We start from the raw sequence: 14,760 nt of genomic DNA, 5'->3' as shown, positions 1-14,760 counted from the left end.
CTGATCATAATATATAAAGCTCAAGTAATAAATTAGTTCGTTGTGTAATAGTTAAAACAAAATCAACTGACATGACGTGATAACTGCAATATAAAAGGCAATCCCAATAATTTAATTATATGTTTTTATAATGCTCTATTATTTAAAATACGCTTGTGTAACTATAAGGTTTAAGGAGATCTGTTATGTCAATATTAAAAATAATCTATAAGCTTAATTTTCCATTTTGAATTATTCACTACTTGGCACTGAAGCAATATTAATAACAAAAACAATGCAAGAAAAAAAAATTGCCAACAAATTAGTAAACACAAACATAAATTTAGCACCTTCCACAATGATGGAACGTAATATGAACACAGAACACTGCATTCTTTATATCAGTCTATATGACACAAATTATAGACAAGATAATGCATGAAATTTAACTGGTTGTCAATTATGTGAGCTATGACAAGATATTTGTCTGAACTTCATTACAATAAAAACAATTAAAAAAAATCAAGTAATTTATTGCAATGACACATATTTAAAACCTGTATTCCTTTTGGTATTAGACATTAGTCAAAACCTAAGTAAGTATAAAAACATTGAAACTGCAAAACTAAAGGAATATAGAATATATTAGAGCTGTGAACAAATTGACTGATGTGTAAAATTATTAGCTATTGTTGCTTGCTTCAACACACATCTGATGCAATGCACAATGCTTAGTTTAAAACATTTGGCAATACTACTCATGTAAGTAAATACTAAACAATCATATTTTGAAACAATAGGCAAGTAGTGAACTGCATCTTATATACTGGGTAATGCAACCAATTTAACAATGACATGACAGGATGCTTCCTAAAAATGACTAACTTATTATCTTCAGTTTGTCATGATTATAAAGATTGGTCTCATTATCCACTATGTCTCTATTGCATTATCTGTCTGCTTAACTTTAGTATGTTTTGGCTGATCAAATCTTTTACCCGACTTAATAGCAAAAATAGCATACAACACATAAGCTGTAGTTACTGCAACTGCTGACAAAATAATTAAAATTCCAAACTGGTCAGGGTCGGGCAAGATTAAAACAGCAACATACATAAGCAAATCCATCAGCATGTTGAGGGAGGTTTGGACGCCATTTACGATCCCACGCTCAGATTCAATAACATTTTCCTGAATAAGTTGAGTCATTGCTAAATCAAAACTCCACAGCCCAGCTCTTGCAGCCACAAGTCCAGCAGTAAGCAACCACATTGATAGGAAAGATACTGGAGGTTTAACTCCTTTCAAACACCGGAAAAGTACCTCAGGTTCCAATACAACAGCTCCGTCTACAGCTGAAAGCAAAGTGGTTTCACTAAAATTGCTTGCAGGTTGTAAGGTGGTGTAAGAAGACATGTTCTGTGTCACAAGAGAGCTTAGAGTTGGCTCAACAGTTAAATTCTGGTTAACACTGTTTACTGGAAGCAAAAAGAATGGACTTCCAGCTACAAACACAGACGCCACACAAGGTATGAGTGTCAGAACTTGAAATATTCCAGAGAAAAGTCCGGATTTAACTAAACCAAACCTTGCGCTTAGTAAAGGGAAAACAAAGGTTCCAAGAATGCCAGTGAAGCCTGCAGCACCAAGCACAATACCAACCAGCAACTCACTAAAGCACTGATTGTAAGCGTATGAAGTTGTCACATACCCAAACCCAAGAACAGTAAGATATAAAAATGAAAAACCCAGCCCCGCAAGAGCAATGACTTGGTCAGTATATAGTTTCCAACCATCCTTAATGACTAAAATGAAACCAAATACTTTTTGAAAAACACTCTTTTTCTTCTTTTTTTGTTTCTTTTCCATTTTCTTCTCGTTTTCGTTGATTTCATCTTGCTCCTCTTCCTCAACTCCTCCTCCTAACTCCTCCATCTCAATTTCATCTTCTTCTTCTCTTCTTTTTATTGCAAGATCTGGAGTTCGCTTATACACCATCCTCAAAAGAATATATTCACCAAACATGGAGGCGGTGTTCCAACACAGAATAAAGACGGCTCCTCCTGTCAAGGTGGCCAGAGCCATGATCTGTCCACAGGCAATTGGTGACAAAATCTTTGTAAACAGATCAATTCTCCTCATCGTTGCGTTTAAATTAGTGAGGAAATCCGTTTTCTTGGCAGCAATGACAACGATCCAATCTTTTTGCAATATAATCTGAGTAGCTGTACTTGCAAGGGTCCCAATTGCTCCCAGAATAACAGCAGCTATCTGGACAACAATCAAATAGCTTGAGTTAATGTCCCCAAACTCCCGATTTAGAAGCAAGATTAAAGCACTAATGATCACAGACATATTTTGAATCACAAGTGTCACTTTCACTGCAGTTAGACGACCAGTTCTGTCAATCCAGTCCCCAACTAATGGAGCAAACAGAAGCACAGAAGCAGATAGTGTCAACCCATACGCTGCAGTCAAAAACAGGGACTTTGGATCCAAATCTGTAAGAAACAGTGGAATTGCAAAATACCACATTCTGTCCCCCCATGATGACATGAAATGTCCCATGTAAATAAGCGTTGATGTTTCAAACATGTTTTCTTTTATTTAGTTACAGCAACATTTTATTAATACAAATGACCTCTTAAAAAGAATACAAATTACACGTTATTACATGTTAGTTAAGATACTGATTTTAGTGAATAAACCTTCCCTCATCTTATTTGCTAACCACTAACCCTATAATCACTAAACCCCAGTCAACCTTTAACCATCAACCTCTAACTTTAATATAAGCAATATATTGTTCATAACTGTTTCCGTGTGTAAGGGAATTTGCCAAACACGGAAACAGTGCGCGGGCAGTAGGTTGCCGACCTCTGCTCTAACACTTTCCACCAGCCTGTCTTGCTATGTACCAAAGGATTCTTCATTAGTACCTAGCCCTATTCTGAGCACAGTTAACTGCCAAGTTATTGTGTAAAAGACACGAAAAGCTCAGCTATAAGGATTTGCAATGTTTACCTTTACCTTACTACGTGGGAAATTCCCCGCCATTAATAAACCACATTAAACAGGAATATAGAAATCGTAAACAAAAATAAGGTTTTGTAAAACACTGCGTAATTTAAAATTGTTGTTGTTATTAGAAATGCTAAGTAGGCTTTCGAGTAATGTGGACGCCTTTTTACGTGACCGTATCTAAGATACCATTTAGAACTTATCGCGATGATCGCAGCAGGTTGTAGGATTGCTGTTTTGCTACCAATATCTACCTAGTTAACACATTCTAGTTACCTTAAAACCCAATCAAAACTATATACTAAGATCACCCAAGTAGTTAAACGATAGCAAAGACACTGTAGTATATGTATACTGCTTCTAATAATCGTCACGTGAACAACGAACACAACTAATCGCATCTACTTCCTCACGTTTATACATTAATCAAAATTAGTTTCGTCGGCATTTGACTGCGAATTTATGAAGCGAGTTAAAATAGTATAGGATAGCCCTGTTTTGGGAACAAACCAAGCTATACGAAAAAACGTTACTGGAATGCGCTAACGTAAAAATGCGATGTTCTCTGTGGTTGCACTTTCAGGAGTCGGAACGCTGACTGGCAAAAATCACTCGCTCGTAGTAATTGTGACGTCATAAAGCATGCCGCGACATGCATCGACGAACAAAACACCACATAACGTAACCTCGAATTCCAACGATCTACTTTATTCTAGTAAACTGGATGAAAAAGTCATCCGCACAACAATTTATGGCAAAAACAATAAAGTAACTTTATTCAATTAAATGCTGTTTAATATTTTTCAAAATTATTTCTTTAGAATTCGATTGATATGACTTGTCTTTCATCATGCTTTGCAATTTGGCGATTTCATTTAACCTGTTAATTTGTCCATATTTAGTACAATGTTTGTTTTCTTTACCATGGGTCATAAAACTATGTGCTTAACATAACACCAGCTTGGACCCCTCAGGACCTTTAAGTTAAGATAATATTTAAAGACTTCAGTTACTTGATTACCAGAAAGTTTACGGTTGGAACCTAGCGAAACTATATATGTTTATGGTAGATAAAACAGCCATATAAACAAGAACTTACATGTGTTTCTGGGTTCGTTTACTTCTTACACGCCTCATGTCTTTGTCTGTTAACGAAACTTTCTCAACTTTTTGCAAAGAAGATTCTTTTTTGCGTTTTCGACGAGACTTTTTCTTTGTTTTAGCAATGACAATTGGAATTTCAGATGTTAACTTTGGTATTTCGGTTAGAGCAAGTTTAAGTCCATGCATATCCCCAACCACTGGATTTTTTGCTCTCTGCTTTGCTTGTTTCTGTTTCTTTGCAATTCTTTGATTGACTTCCAATTCTAGAGTTTTATAACAATTTCCAAATTACTTGACATTAATAAACTTCTGGGTTTTTGGCCAACCCTGTTTTAAATTCCAGTCATTACTTATTTCCCGACATGACTGTAGGGTCACATTCATACATAATAAAATAATTTACAATAGAGAGTTCAAAATATTTGTACAAAATATGAATCTGTATAAAAAACTATTTTGTTTACAGAAAAATGTGTCTTACTTTGAAGGAACATTTCACGTCTTCGATTCATTTTTTCTTTCTTTGTTTTCACTGTTTCTCCAAAACTCTCGGTCACTCGTTTTTTTGACAAAAACTTGGTTTTACCCGATGCATCATTGTTCTCTATTTCACTTTCTTGTAGACTTTGTTTGGTCAAAAGTGCTGGGTCGATTTTTAAACCAAAGAAAGGATTGTTCTCCAGGTTTGGTAAGATTTCTTCCTAAAATAAACCACGTAAAGTATAACATGCTGTAATACAGTGAGTGGTGTTAGTAAGGAATCCTTCCCCCATCTTATTTGCTAACCATGAACCTCTAACTAGTAACCCCTATAACCACTAACCTCTAACTACTAACCCCTATAACCACTAACCATCAACCCCTAACCACCAGCCTATTCTGCTATGTACTGGAAAATTCTTACGTGTGTGTCTTTTACCAAGACACTAAACCGTAATTGCCTAACTGTTTGGTCTACAATATATAGGGTAGAAAATAGCAGGCCAGGCTAAACAGTAAAGTATGTAAAAAAAGATGTGTGAATTGCATAATAATGCATAAGCCTATTGTTACCTTGTCATTGTTATTGTAATCATTACTTTCTTCTGGTTCTATTTCTTTGTCGCTTGTTGCAACTTTTGTTGCCTTTAAATGAATCCGTGACTTTTTGCTTCTTACTTTTCCCATTGTTATTGAATGTGTTTCCAAAAGGAGGTTCCTGTTTTAAATAGTGCGAGGAGTCTGAACATTTAACACATGACATACGTCACACATGGGAATATTCGTTTAAAAAATCCCCTTATATGGCATTTGTATAGATGTTTGTTTATAGTAATTTTTACCAACAGGGCGGTTAACGGGAAAACTAATAATGTAGAAAGGTTAATTTAGGTTTTAAAGTTTTTTCTTTGTTCAAACGAGTGATATAAAAGGAGGATGTGAATAAATTTACCAATATTTGATTTCTATTACGTTTGCGCCACATTAGTTTGTTGATAAATTTGATAACAATGTAGTAAAGATAGTGAAAGCGGTGTACGTAGTACTTGTATGTATGAAATATGATTCTTGACTCGCCAGACCAGTCTGTTTCAAGTGAAACTCCAGTTGAATTTGGAGACTTTCACTTAACAAAGGATGATTGGTTAAACTTACCGAACGGGGCTCTACTCTTCAAATCTTACGAAAAATATTTGGGGGACGAAAATCTTGAACAACTTGGTAATTACGAGTATTTTATTCAAAATGATTGTGAATAATGAATATTTTCTGTAATAATAACTAAATAATTGTATATAGAAGAATTATAATAATAATATTGGTATTTAATATATGTCAATATGCACTTTAATTTTTTTTAATAACACCAACATTATTTTCTACACATGTCACCATGTGTAATTTAATAATAAAATATAATTACAGACGCACATGTCTATTTTATCACATTTAAAGGTAAATGGACTTCTATTTTTATTGGTATTTTTTTAGAAGAATATAAGGAACCAGTAACGAGTCAAGATGCTTCAATGGATGAAGAAGAGTCTCTTGCATCATCGGAGACGATCCCAGAAGAAAATGGTAATGAAGGAAACAGGGGAGCTCTTCCATCCAGTGAGGAAATATTTGAGAGGATTTTGTTGAAGTTTGATGAAGAAGATGTGGTTGCTATGGCAACAAAACTTGGACAAACTTTGCACAAGATCAGTGAGGATCATCAGGAAGATGACGTTCATGATCTTGCTCTCGCAGGATACTTTTCCTCCACTATGGAGGAAGAATATGACCAAGAAGTGATGGGAGAAGCAATCGTAAGCCTTGAGAAGCCCAAATGTATGTCAAACAGGTGATTTTAAAATTTCAGTTATAAATAAGTGCACATGCCAAACCTGGAATTTTCTACTCTGTGTTAATTTAATTTGTTATAAACAAGGATGCAACAGAATTCTGTGTCTTAACTTTCAAATTGTTTCAATACCCCCTGTATGTAAAAACATTTTCTGCAAATAATCATAATTCATAACATTCTCCTTTATTTCTGAAACTTTATCAACAGATCCAGTATCAAAAATCAGAAAAAAACAAACAGAACTAATCTCGCGACTTAGTCGTCATTTCATGAAGAACCGACATGAAGTTTCAACAAGTTCCAGCAATAATTCAACTGAAACAGAAGATTCAGCCACAAATGTAACAACTTTGAAGCAATATCAACTCTCTCCAGATCTTTTCCAAGATTTTTCTTCTTTACATGGATCTTGTCCACTCGCGTCTCATGACAACAAACCCAATGAAAATACATTAGCTAGTGCCAACTCACAACTTTCAATATCTTCTGCTCTATCTACCACACAAGAAGATTTAAGGGCCGGGAAATATATATTCAAATCCGATCTTAGAATTTATAAAGAAACTATATCAGAGTATGAAGCTGGTTCTGAGGTTCACAGCTTAAAATTCCCTTTTGATTTTATGCTTTGGATATATAAGCAATGGCAGCTATAGCAGGATGTGTCATGTCACTTGTAAAACTTGGCTTGCATTGTCAATTTTATTTTCATCATTCTCTGTCTTTGCTGTGGTTGGTTCATTTTGTATGGAACTTGTTTTTGCTGCGGAACGTGTGTGTTTTTATGAACTTGTATTGATATTTTATACCTGGAATTTTATGACTCATCACATAACTTTATTGTGTTATTGAGTTAACATTTTTACATGTCTTGTTTTTTTTAATTTATTCAAAGGTAACTATCTACATAAGATGACATTGCAGTCATGTCTGGTTAGGTTAGCTGCAAACTCTGTCTTACACTATGCAAACCCATAGAACAGTTATTAGAAACAACTAAAGTAGTTTTTAAACAGGTTTATCCAATTAATCTGTATTTAATCCCGTGCACCTAACTAACTATAAGCTCTTTGTCAGCTTTGAATAGACCGTATACTACATGCAACCTTACATACACAACTCACAATTAGACAATCCCTGCACCAAGTTTGTTCTTCTCTGATTCTTTTCTCCATTTCCTCTCTGCTCCGGTTTTTCTAATTGAAACAATTTTTTCAATAAAAACCTGAAAAAATATAATAAAATGAGCAATTTTTTTCGCTTTAAAGTTACATTAATTTTGTAACATATATTCGTGTAATAGCGTATAAATAAGCATAACAATGTGTGTACAACACTTTTAAAGGTGATTTACATATAATTTGTTAATCATACTAACAAGATAAAAAAACGGTTTAAGCCCTTACTTTCTTTGCACTTTTGCAGATACAGTTCTTTCCTCTAACCTATTGATTTCATTGCACATAGCAGCGTTTTCATAAACCAATTGTTTCGCGGTTTTCCTCAGCAATTTATAGCGTGCGCGATATCTGCAAAATGCGTGAGTTTAGAAAAAACTTCTGTAGTTAAAGGAGAAACTTTGGAAAGTTTATCACAGCAGAAATAATACGACATTTAATATCTCTTGAGTTATCAAGGTTCATACAGTACCACCATAGTTCTCTAGCCTGTAGTTTATGGTAATGGGCTAACTCTGGCATAAATTTTAGATGCAATAGCATGCTACGTTGTAGTACCTCATTTAAGTAGAATAAATAATACGAAAAACGTCAATGTTACCTTGCATCGGAATCATTTTCGTCTCTTCTTGCTTCCATTATATTTATTAAAATCTGAAATTATACGCAGGGGGCATCCCCGCCAATTGGCAATAGAAATATTATCCTAGCATTAATTCCTCCCCAATGCCCATGTGATAATATTTTATTAAAAATTCTAAAATCAGTTGGCGTGCGGTTTTCATATCGAAATGCATTATAACATCATAATGAAACGCGTCACTTGTTGAAGTATGATTGACAAGCATTATGACACACAATCGCCACATACAGCATTCTAATTAATTTCAAATCCCGCTCTATTTTTATTCTACGGCTTCCACAATCGAAGTAAGCCATCTTCTGAATAGGTAGCAATCAAGTTTGTATGTGGATGATGGGATATTCCTATTACATCTTTTTCATGGACTGTAAGTGTACGTTCTAACTTGCCACTTGTGGCAGAGAAGCAGTAAAGCACCTGTGTATTAAAATACATTGAAACCGTACATAACAGTAACTGGCAGATTTATAACTTTTAACCTAAAATAACCAGTTTAATACTAAATGTCTGCTTACATAAAACTTAGTAATAGCTTTAATAACTATAAGCACTTGTGTGTGGAAGTCACTTTTTTTACCAGTATGGCTCAGGGCATAATACACAGGCTTAACACACACAAATAATAACCAAATATTTCATTACCTTATCTTCTCCAACACAATAAATCCACTCTCCACGTGGTGAAACTGTTGCACACACAAAGTCACCACCCTCACGCTTACCAGAGCTAAACGAACGGACTGTTTGACCCTGAATGTAGATTGATGCTTAATTTAAAACTAAACAGTAAGCATGAAGTGGTTAAAAGTAAAAAAAAAAAACAGTGTAAGTCTGGTGTATGAGAATGAACCCATGTTATAACTTAACAGTGATCATGAGGTGCATAAATACATCATGTGTGTGTGGTGTACGAGAAGACAGTTGACACCTATGTTGTAACTTGACAGTGAGCATAGAGAGTATGAGTATCATGCATGTAATACACTATGTGTGTTTGGTAAGTAAGAAGATACACATATCGTAACTCATAACTGTACAGAAGCATGATATACACACAGTGTAGCCACAAACCTGCATATTCATAATAGACACGGTACTTGATCGATTACAAACAACAAAATGTTCTTGATTCTTTGGCAATAAATGAACGCTGTTAACGGTAACATCTTGTTGTCCAGCACCAAGAGATTTGAATGTGTTGGTGCATTCTGTGCTTTTAACATTCCATATCTGGGTAGAAAAAGGGTGTTCACAACAAGATATATAATATAGAGACAGGTTTATAAAACAAAATTAATAATTTGTTTTCTAAAAATAAATTATATATATATAAATAAATATTAAGGTAAAATATTTTACATTTTGTAATGCAACTTTTCAACAATATAAAATTACAGTGATTAACCCATAACGACTTTAAAAATTAAGACTAAATTCTTTACCATAAAGTAAATTAAGCAAACCATTAAAATTAAGAAAAGTTTGATCACATTTTGTGTCACATATTGTTTGAAAAACATTTTCATAAGAATAGTAAACATAGAACATAATGTTTATATATTTAATCTTTACCTTAACATTGCCATCAGATGAAGCACTTATTACATGATGCCCATCTAACATAAACACAGCTTCATTAACAAATGATGAATGGCCACGCATTTCTTTCAATGTCTTGCCAGATTTTAATCCGTGAACTTTAATAGTTTGGTCAAATGAAGCACTGAGGACCTGTGTGTTTTAATTGAAACAAAAAAAACTGTTATTCAGGTTTTTGCACATAGAACAAATTTAGAGACAGAATTTCAAAGCTGGCAACTAGTAACCTCCTGCCAGTTTTATATATATAATGTAAGAATTTAGCAGACAGAATTAATAGCAGTTTAATAGAACTAAACTACTTTGATGTCCAAGCTGTAGTAATACATTTTCTTATTTTACAGTCAAAACAATGTAGAAAAATATGACTTAAGGTTTAAAACAAATAATTCCATGGCATAGTTACCTGACTTCCATCTTTAGAGAAAGATACACTGGTAACACCTTTGGTGTGAGCTCTTTCAAATCTCCTCAAGCACTGACCTGTGCTCATTTTCCAGACCTGGATACGTGGGTGTTGTAATTATTTAAAGTGCTTTTAACTTAAACATAACTCTTACTACAAATTTACCACAAGGATTCCTGTAGTCATCATAGGTGTTACATTAATAACAAAATCAGGGGCATCAGTGTAAAAATACAGGTACACTCATAATAAACGAACAATCTATTGTTTTCTATGATCATCTAATTCTAATAGCAGGGTAAAATTTCTTTGTAGTTTAAAACTGGGGTGTTAAAACAATGTCACTTTTGCTCTAAAGTTGGAATGACACACCCCAGACACCCAAAACGTGATGCCTATGCTTTTATTATAATATTACAATTGTCACATTAAAATTAGAACCTCCATACCTTTATCTTTCCCTCCTGATCACCACTTGCCAGCATCTCACTATCTCTACTGAATGCAAGGCACAACACGGCTTCCTCCATCATCATGAAGCGATCCTGAGCTTGAAACTGAAGATCTTTACGAATTTTTCCAGTCGCAAAATTCCAAACTTCAATGAAACCGTCCACACTGAATATAACAAAACCAGAAGGGATGAATTTAAATATTTCAAACAATGCAGGTTGTATAGTTATGGTTGGTATGAGCATGTGACCGCAAGGCCACAGATTGGAGTGAAGGGTAATAATAATGTCAGTTACAACAAAACAAGGTGCTGTTTTAACAAAACAAATGCTGTTTTGCTGTTAATAAGTAGCACACATGTGTAACATACTGATAAATATTATTAAATAACATATTTCCCTCTCACAACTTGTAGGTTAATGTTAAGAATAAAATATTTGAGATAACGATTTTACCTATTTACCTAAATAATGAATAAGAATTGATTCTCTAGTCTATGCGTTAGACTTGACTCTTGAGTAAAGTAAAATGATCACAGCTAGCGGTTTAATGTTAAGATAATTGAGAAAATGATGAATGGGTGATCATTACAATGTTTACCTTCCAGTGACCAAGTATTGTCCATCAGGTGAGAACCTCGCACATTCAACATGGGATTTTTGTCCAAACTTGATCGTTTTGCTGATCTGTGTAGGAAACCTCTCATCTTCCTCCTCGAGGACGGTCGATGCTTTTCCTCGGAACAAATCGATGGTGGAGCCGGGTGGGAGAAGCCCTTGATGTTGCTGCCACTTCAATGCTTGGCCGAGCAAAGCCATGAGGCGCGACGGGGGAACTACACTGACCTGGGTGCAATGAGAACCGGGAATATTATACAAGATGTTAATGATTTGGGTTTTAAATTGATTTTTGATGAATTTCTATAAATAATTAAAGTGCAACTGTACTATTAATATTTGCTTTTATGGGTGTTAAACAATATGCAATATTCGCAATATAATAAAACAAAGTATTGCATTATAAAGTAATAAACAAAAATCAAGTCCAATGAATAGTGTTGTGTACTTGAGTTTCGGTTTGAAAAAGAGACTAATGATTTCCGGCGAATATATAATGATACTAAGGGACAAGAAACTTACTTCTTTAGCAAGAGAATAAGCGATGGCTGCCCTTCTTTTTTCCTTGGTTGAACCATCCGGGTAAGCTTCTCGTGGATCAAAATATGAGCGAGCGAGTAAGTTCTCAAGGTGAAGGTACCGGTCCGCTTGTGCGTGCTTTAGCGCCATCATTGGGTCAGTTTGTCGAAGCAACGAACGTGCTGCACCAAGCTCGCGAAGTTCAATCAACTCAAGAACAATTTGTTCGTATAAATCCACCAGTGTTTTGTCGGGGAGTTTCAGGGATTGTATCGCCTGGAACAAAAAACTTGATCAAATACCATTCTATTATACTTGGGTGAGATCCTACAATGTGGCATGCCATATCTCATGAGATTTTGGCCAGAGTAGGTCCATTACTCATATATTTAGGAATCAGGGTACAGACCAGTTAGTGACCACTACGTTATGGCAAGGTGTCTTGCACAAGGACATATACGCCTATTAGTATTCAGCACTGTACCCAGAATCCTTTTAGTACAATGGAAGCACCAAACTACTGTCCAAGGCGCCAGATCAACTCGATTGACCACTAAATCTAGTATAAGAAACTAAACAAAAAATAACATCTATCAGCACTGTATGTACCTGCAGTACTGTGTCCCAGTGTCCATTATTAATATCATTCACAAAACCATCAATGCTTTCTACTGTGTTCAATGAGATAGTCGATTCTTCCTATAAAAACAGTTGTGAAACACTGCACAGTATTTGGCTGGAAACACTGTAGCTAATGTTACCTGCAACATAGCTAAGGTCCTGTGCAAGTTACTCTCTTTCAAGTATTGTTCAATCAAACGCACAACGTCAGCAGATTCAATTTCCAACGACATTTTGATAAAGTTATTTTCTATCAACTATCATGCCTATTGTTATAAAATATAAAAAGACAATTCAATGGGAATTTGGTCAAAATTGACGGAATGCAGCATCACACACATATATATATATATGATAATCAGATAAAGATTGTTGTTGGGTGTTGGTTTATAAACAAAAACTACACAAACAATAAAAATACAATAAAAGATAATTTTATACCATTAAAGATACAAAACCACTGAACAAAAGTCACTTTAATTTTTCTGGCATTGGGCGCTCAGTTTATTTACTGTTTTTGTAGGATTTTAACAAAAAACATTTTACGCCGCAACAAATAAATAAACTCAGTGGCCACTGGTGGATAAGTTCATTTGACATACATTCAATTATTCGTAAGTACAAATAACTAGCATTATAAAAAAACATAAATATTCTCAACATTAAACTCTTTTTAATCGATTAAATCTTTTTGTGTTTAATTTGGATTGAGTTCCTGAAAATTTATTGAAATTTGAATTATTTGTACTTGAAAATGAGATTTTTGAACTAGACGGCTTGTTTGTTCCAGTCAGATTCACTTTGTTAAAATACTTTGTTTCGTATTCCAGGGGTATTGAAGGTTTTTTGTTTACGTTCTTTTTAAAGCGATTGGAGAAAACCCTAATTGGTGGATTTTCTTCAAATGTTCCAACTGTTGATTTGATCTTAACATATGGAATGCCATATTCAAGACAGTGGAGTTTCCTTGCTTTCGTGGCAGGACTGTCAACTTCTGGGAGTTCGTTTTTACGCTTCAAAGGACTCGTTTTAGGCGACTTCTCATCATCTTCAAGGAACGATGAACTGAGTGTTGGATTCTTCATCAAAATCGGTTCCTCGGATGACCAATCTCGATTTCCTGTTCGTGAGTTTTGCAATGGAGTAAGAAACTCAGGGGCTGGACTTTCCGCGATTAATCGAGATACAGCTGATGCCCTTGTATCACTTGGAGATGAGATTGCCATCTGTAATGCTTTTATTTTATGCTTTAAACTTTTGTTTTCTTGCAGCAAGGACTCTTCATGACTTCTTAAATTGCTGTTTGCAGATTCAAGTTCTTCAACTAAATCATGTTTTTTTAACAAAATTTCTTCTTTCCGATGCAAATCTCTTCTGAGTTTCATCAGGTCTGAACTCATTTTATTTTTAGACTCCTTCAGCAGCTCATATTCTTGCTTCATTGCAATGCAAAACGTTGCAAGTTGTTTGGTACCAGCAGACTGCGAACCTCCTGTATACTGTTCCATCATATTGTCAACCTCACTCTGCTGTCCCGTCAAAACAACTTCGAGTTTTTCCAAAGTTCGCAAACGATGTCGTAGCTTTTTTGTCTCCTCTTTACACAGCCTGGCGTCAGAAACCTCAGTTTTCATCACATTCATACTAGTCTTTAAAATATCCAGTTTATTCCGTTCTTCCGTTAATTGCTGCTTTAACTTTTTAATCTGTTTCTTTAAGGTGTCTTTAACATTTTCCAAGGCTGTTAGATTCTCTTTGAATTCAGTTTTCTCTTTTTCTTTTTTCTTCAAATTTAGGTTTAGTTCGTCTACCTTATTTTTTAAAACATAAGGGTCCAATTCATTTTGCTCTTCATGTGGTTGATTCAGATAAATTTTCCCAATAATTTGCTTCATAGTTATATGGGTTCTGCATTGTGGGCAGGATTTTTTACCAGTGCTGGTAGTAATCCACGTGTTCAAGCACAAGGCATGAAATAGATGACCACACGGTGTAACACTGATGTCGTTTTCAGTATCAAAATAATCCGTACATATGACACAATTACCACGAAAAGACATGATGCTATACTTAGGAACGTAGCCAAGAATGTTCTAAAATAAAAGTACAGCACATTACTTAATAGGTTAATGAGCAAACATTAACACTTCAGTTAACATACTACACAATATATCATCCTAAATAGGCGTCTTTAATCTGTACTACATCGGATAATTGTAAGGCATATGATGAACATTTAAATTCAAGAAGCAACATTTAAATCAAGCTGAATTCTGTCAAAAAACACAGTG

General features: G+C 34.7%; 6 protein-coding genes across 7 annotated transcripts; 1 reads left to right on the top strand and 5 right to left on the bottom strand.

The window, feature by feature from the left end:
* Positions 1-28: 28 nt before the first annotated feature.
* On the bottom strand, positions 29-2,639 carry LOC100177743 (solute carrier family 40 member 1-like). Its single transcript, XM_026835898.1, has one exon. It carries the CDS (start codon positions 2,572-2,574, stop codon positions 913-915), a length of 1,662 nt encoding a protein of 553 aa, XP_026691699.1. The 5' UTR covers positions 2,575-2,639; the 3' UTR covers positions 29-912.
* A 1,043-nt stretch (positions 2,640-3,682) lies between these two features.
* Positions 3,683-5,440, bottom strand: LOC100179345. The gene is made up of 4 exons (XM_002125197.2): positions 5,158-5,440; positions 4,586-4,805; positions 4,100-4,367; positions 3,683-3,880 (listed from the first exon to the last, which is right to left on the bottom strand). Exons 1-4 carry the CDS (start codon positions 5,269-5,271, stop codon positions 3,775-3,777), a joined length of 708 nt encoding a protein of 235 aa, XP_002125233.2. The 5' UTR covers positions 5,272-5,440; the 3' UTR covers positions 3,683-3,774.
* A 125-nt stretch (positions 5,441-5,565) lies between these two features.
* On the top strand, positions 5,566-7,307 carry LOC100175419. Of its 2 annotated transcripts, none has more exons than XM_002131350.4 (3): positions 5,566-5,805; positions 6,076-6,417; positions 6,641-7,307. In XM_002131350.4, the coding sequence occupies exons 1-3, from the start codon at positions 5,646-5,648 to the stop codon at positions 7,087-7,089; spliced, it is 951 nt and encodes a 316-aa protein (XP_002131386.1). In that variant the 5' UTR covers positions 5,566-5,645; the 3' UTR covers positions 7,090-7,307. The 2 variants fall into 2 exon arrangements, with proteins under 2 accessions (XP_002131386.1, XP_009859570.1); XM_009861268.3 differs by having other exon boundaries at positions 6,076-6,430.
* Positions 6,944-8,298, bottom strand: LOC104265998 (transforming growth factor beta regulator 1-like). Its single transcript, XM_009861269.3, has 4 exons — positions 8,213-8,298; positions 7,840-7,962; positions 7,558-7,658; positions 6,944-7,196 (listed from the first exon to the last, which is right to left on the bottom strand). The coding sequence occupies exons 1-4, from the start codon at positions 8,248-8,250 to the stop codon at positions 7,099-7,101; spliced, it is 360 nt and encodes a 119-aa protein (XP_009859571.1). The 5' UTR covers positions 8,251-8,298; the 3' UTR covers positions 6,944-7,098.
* A 40-nt stretch (positions 8,299-8,338) lies between these two features.
* On the bottom strand, positions 8,339-12,751 carry LOC100180093 (WD40 repeat-containing protein SMU1). The gene is made up of 10 exons (XM_002131164.5): positions 12,610-12,751; positions 12,458-12,547; positions 11,852-12,124; positions 11,313-11,557; positions 10,709-10,877; positions 10,260-10,355; positions 9,827-9,985; positions 9,326-9,484; positions 8,897-9,004; positions 8,339-8,671 (listed from the first exon to the last, which is right to left on the bottom strand). The coding sequence occupies exons 1-10, from the start codon at positions 12,700-12,702 to the stop codon at positions 8,522-8,524; spliced, it is 1,542 nt and encodes a 513-aa protein (XP_002131200.1). The 5' UTR covers positions 12,703-12,751; the 3' UTR covers positions 8,339-8,521.
* On the bottom strand, positions 12,736-14,567 carry LOC100184039 (E3 ubiquitin-protein ligase TRAIP-like). The gene has a single exon (XM_002131200.4). The coding sequence runs from the start codon at positions 14,527-14,529 to the stop codon at positions 13,132-13,134; it is 1,398 nt and encodes a 465-aa protein (XP_002131236.1). The 5' UTR covers positions 14,530-14,567; the 3' UTR covers positions 12,736-13,131.
* Between the last annotated feature and the right edge of the window lie 193 nt (positions 14,568-14,760).

Source organism: Ciona intestinalis, chromosome 9 (genome assembly GCF_000224145.3).
Source record: "Ciona intestinalis chromosome 9, KH, whole genome shotgun sequence".
Lineage (NCBI taxonomy): Eukaryota > Metazoa > Chordata > Ascidiacea > Phlebobranchia > Cionidae > Ciona > Ciona intestinalis.
This window is presented reverse-complemented; position numbering and strand designations above follow the sequence as displayed.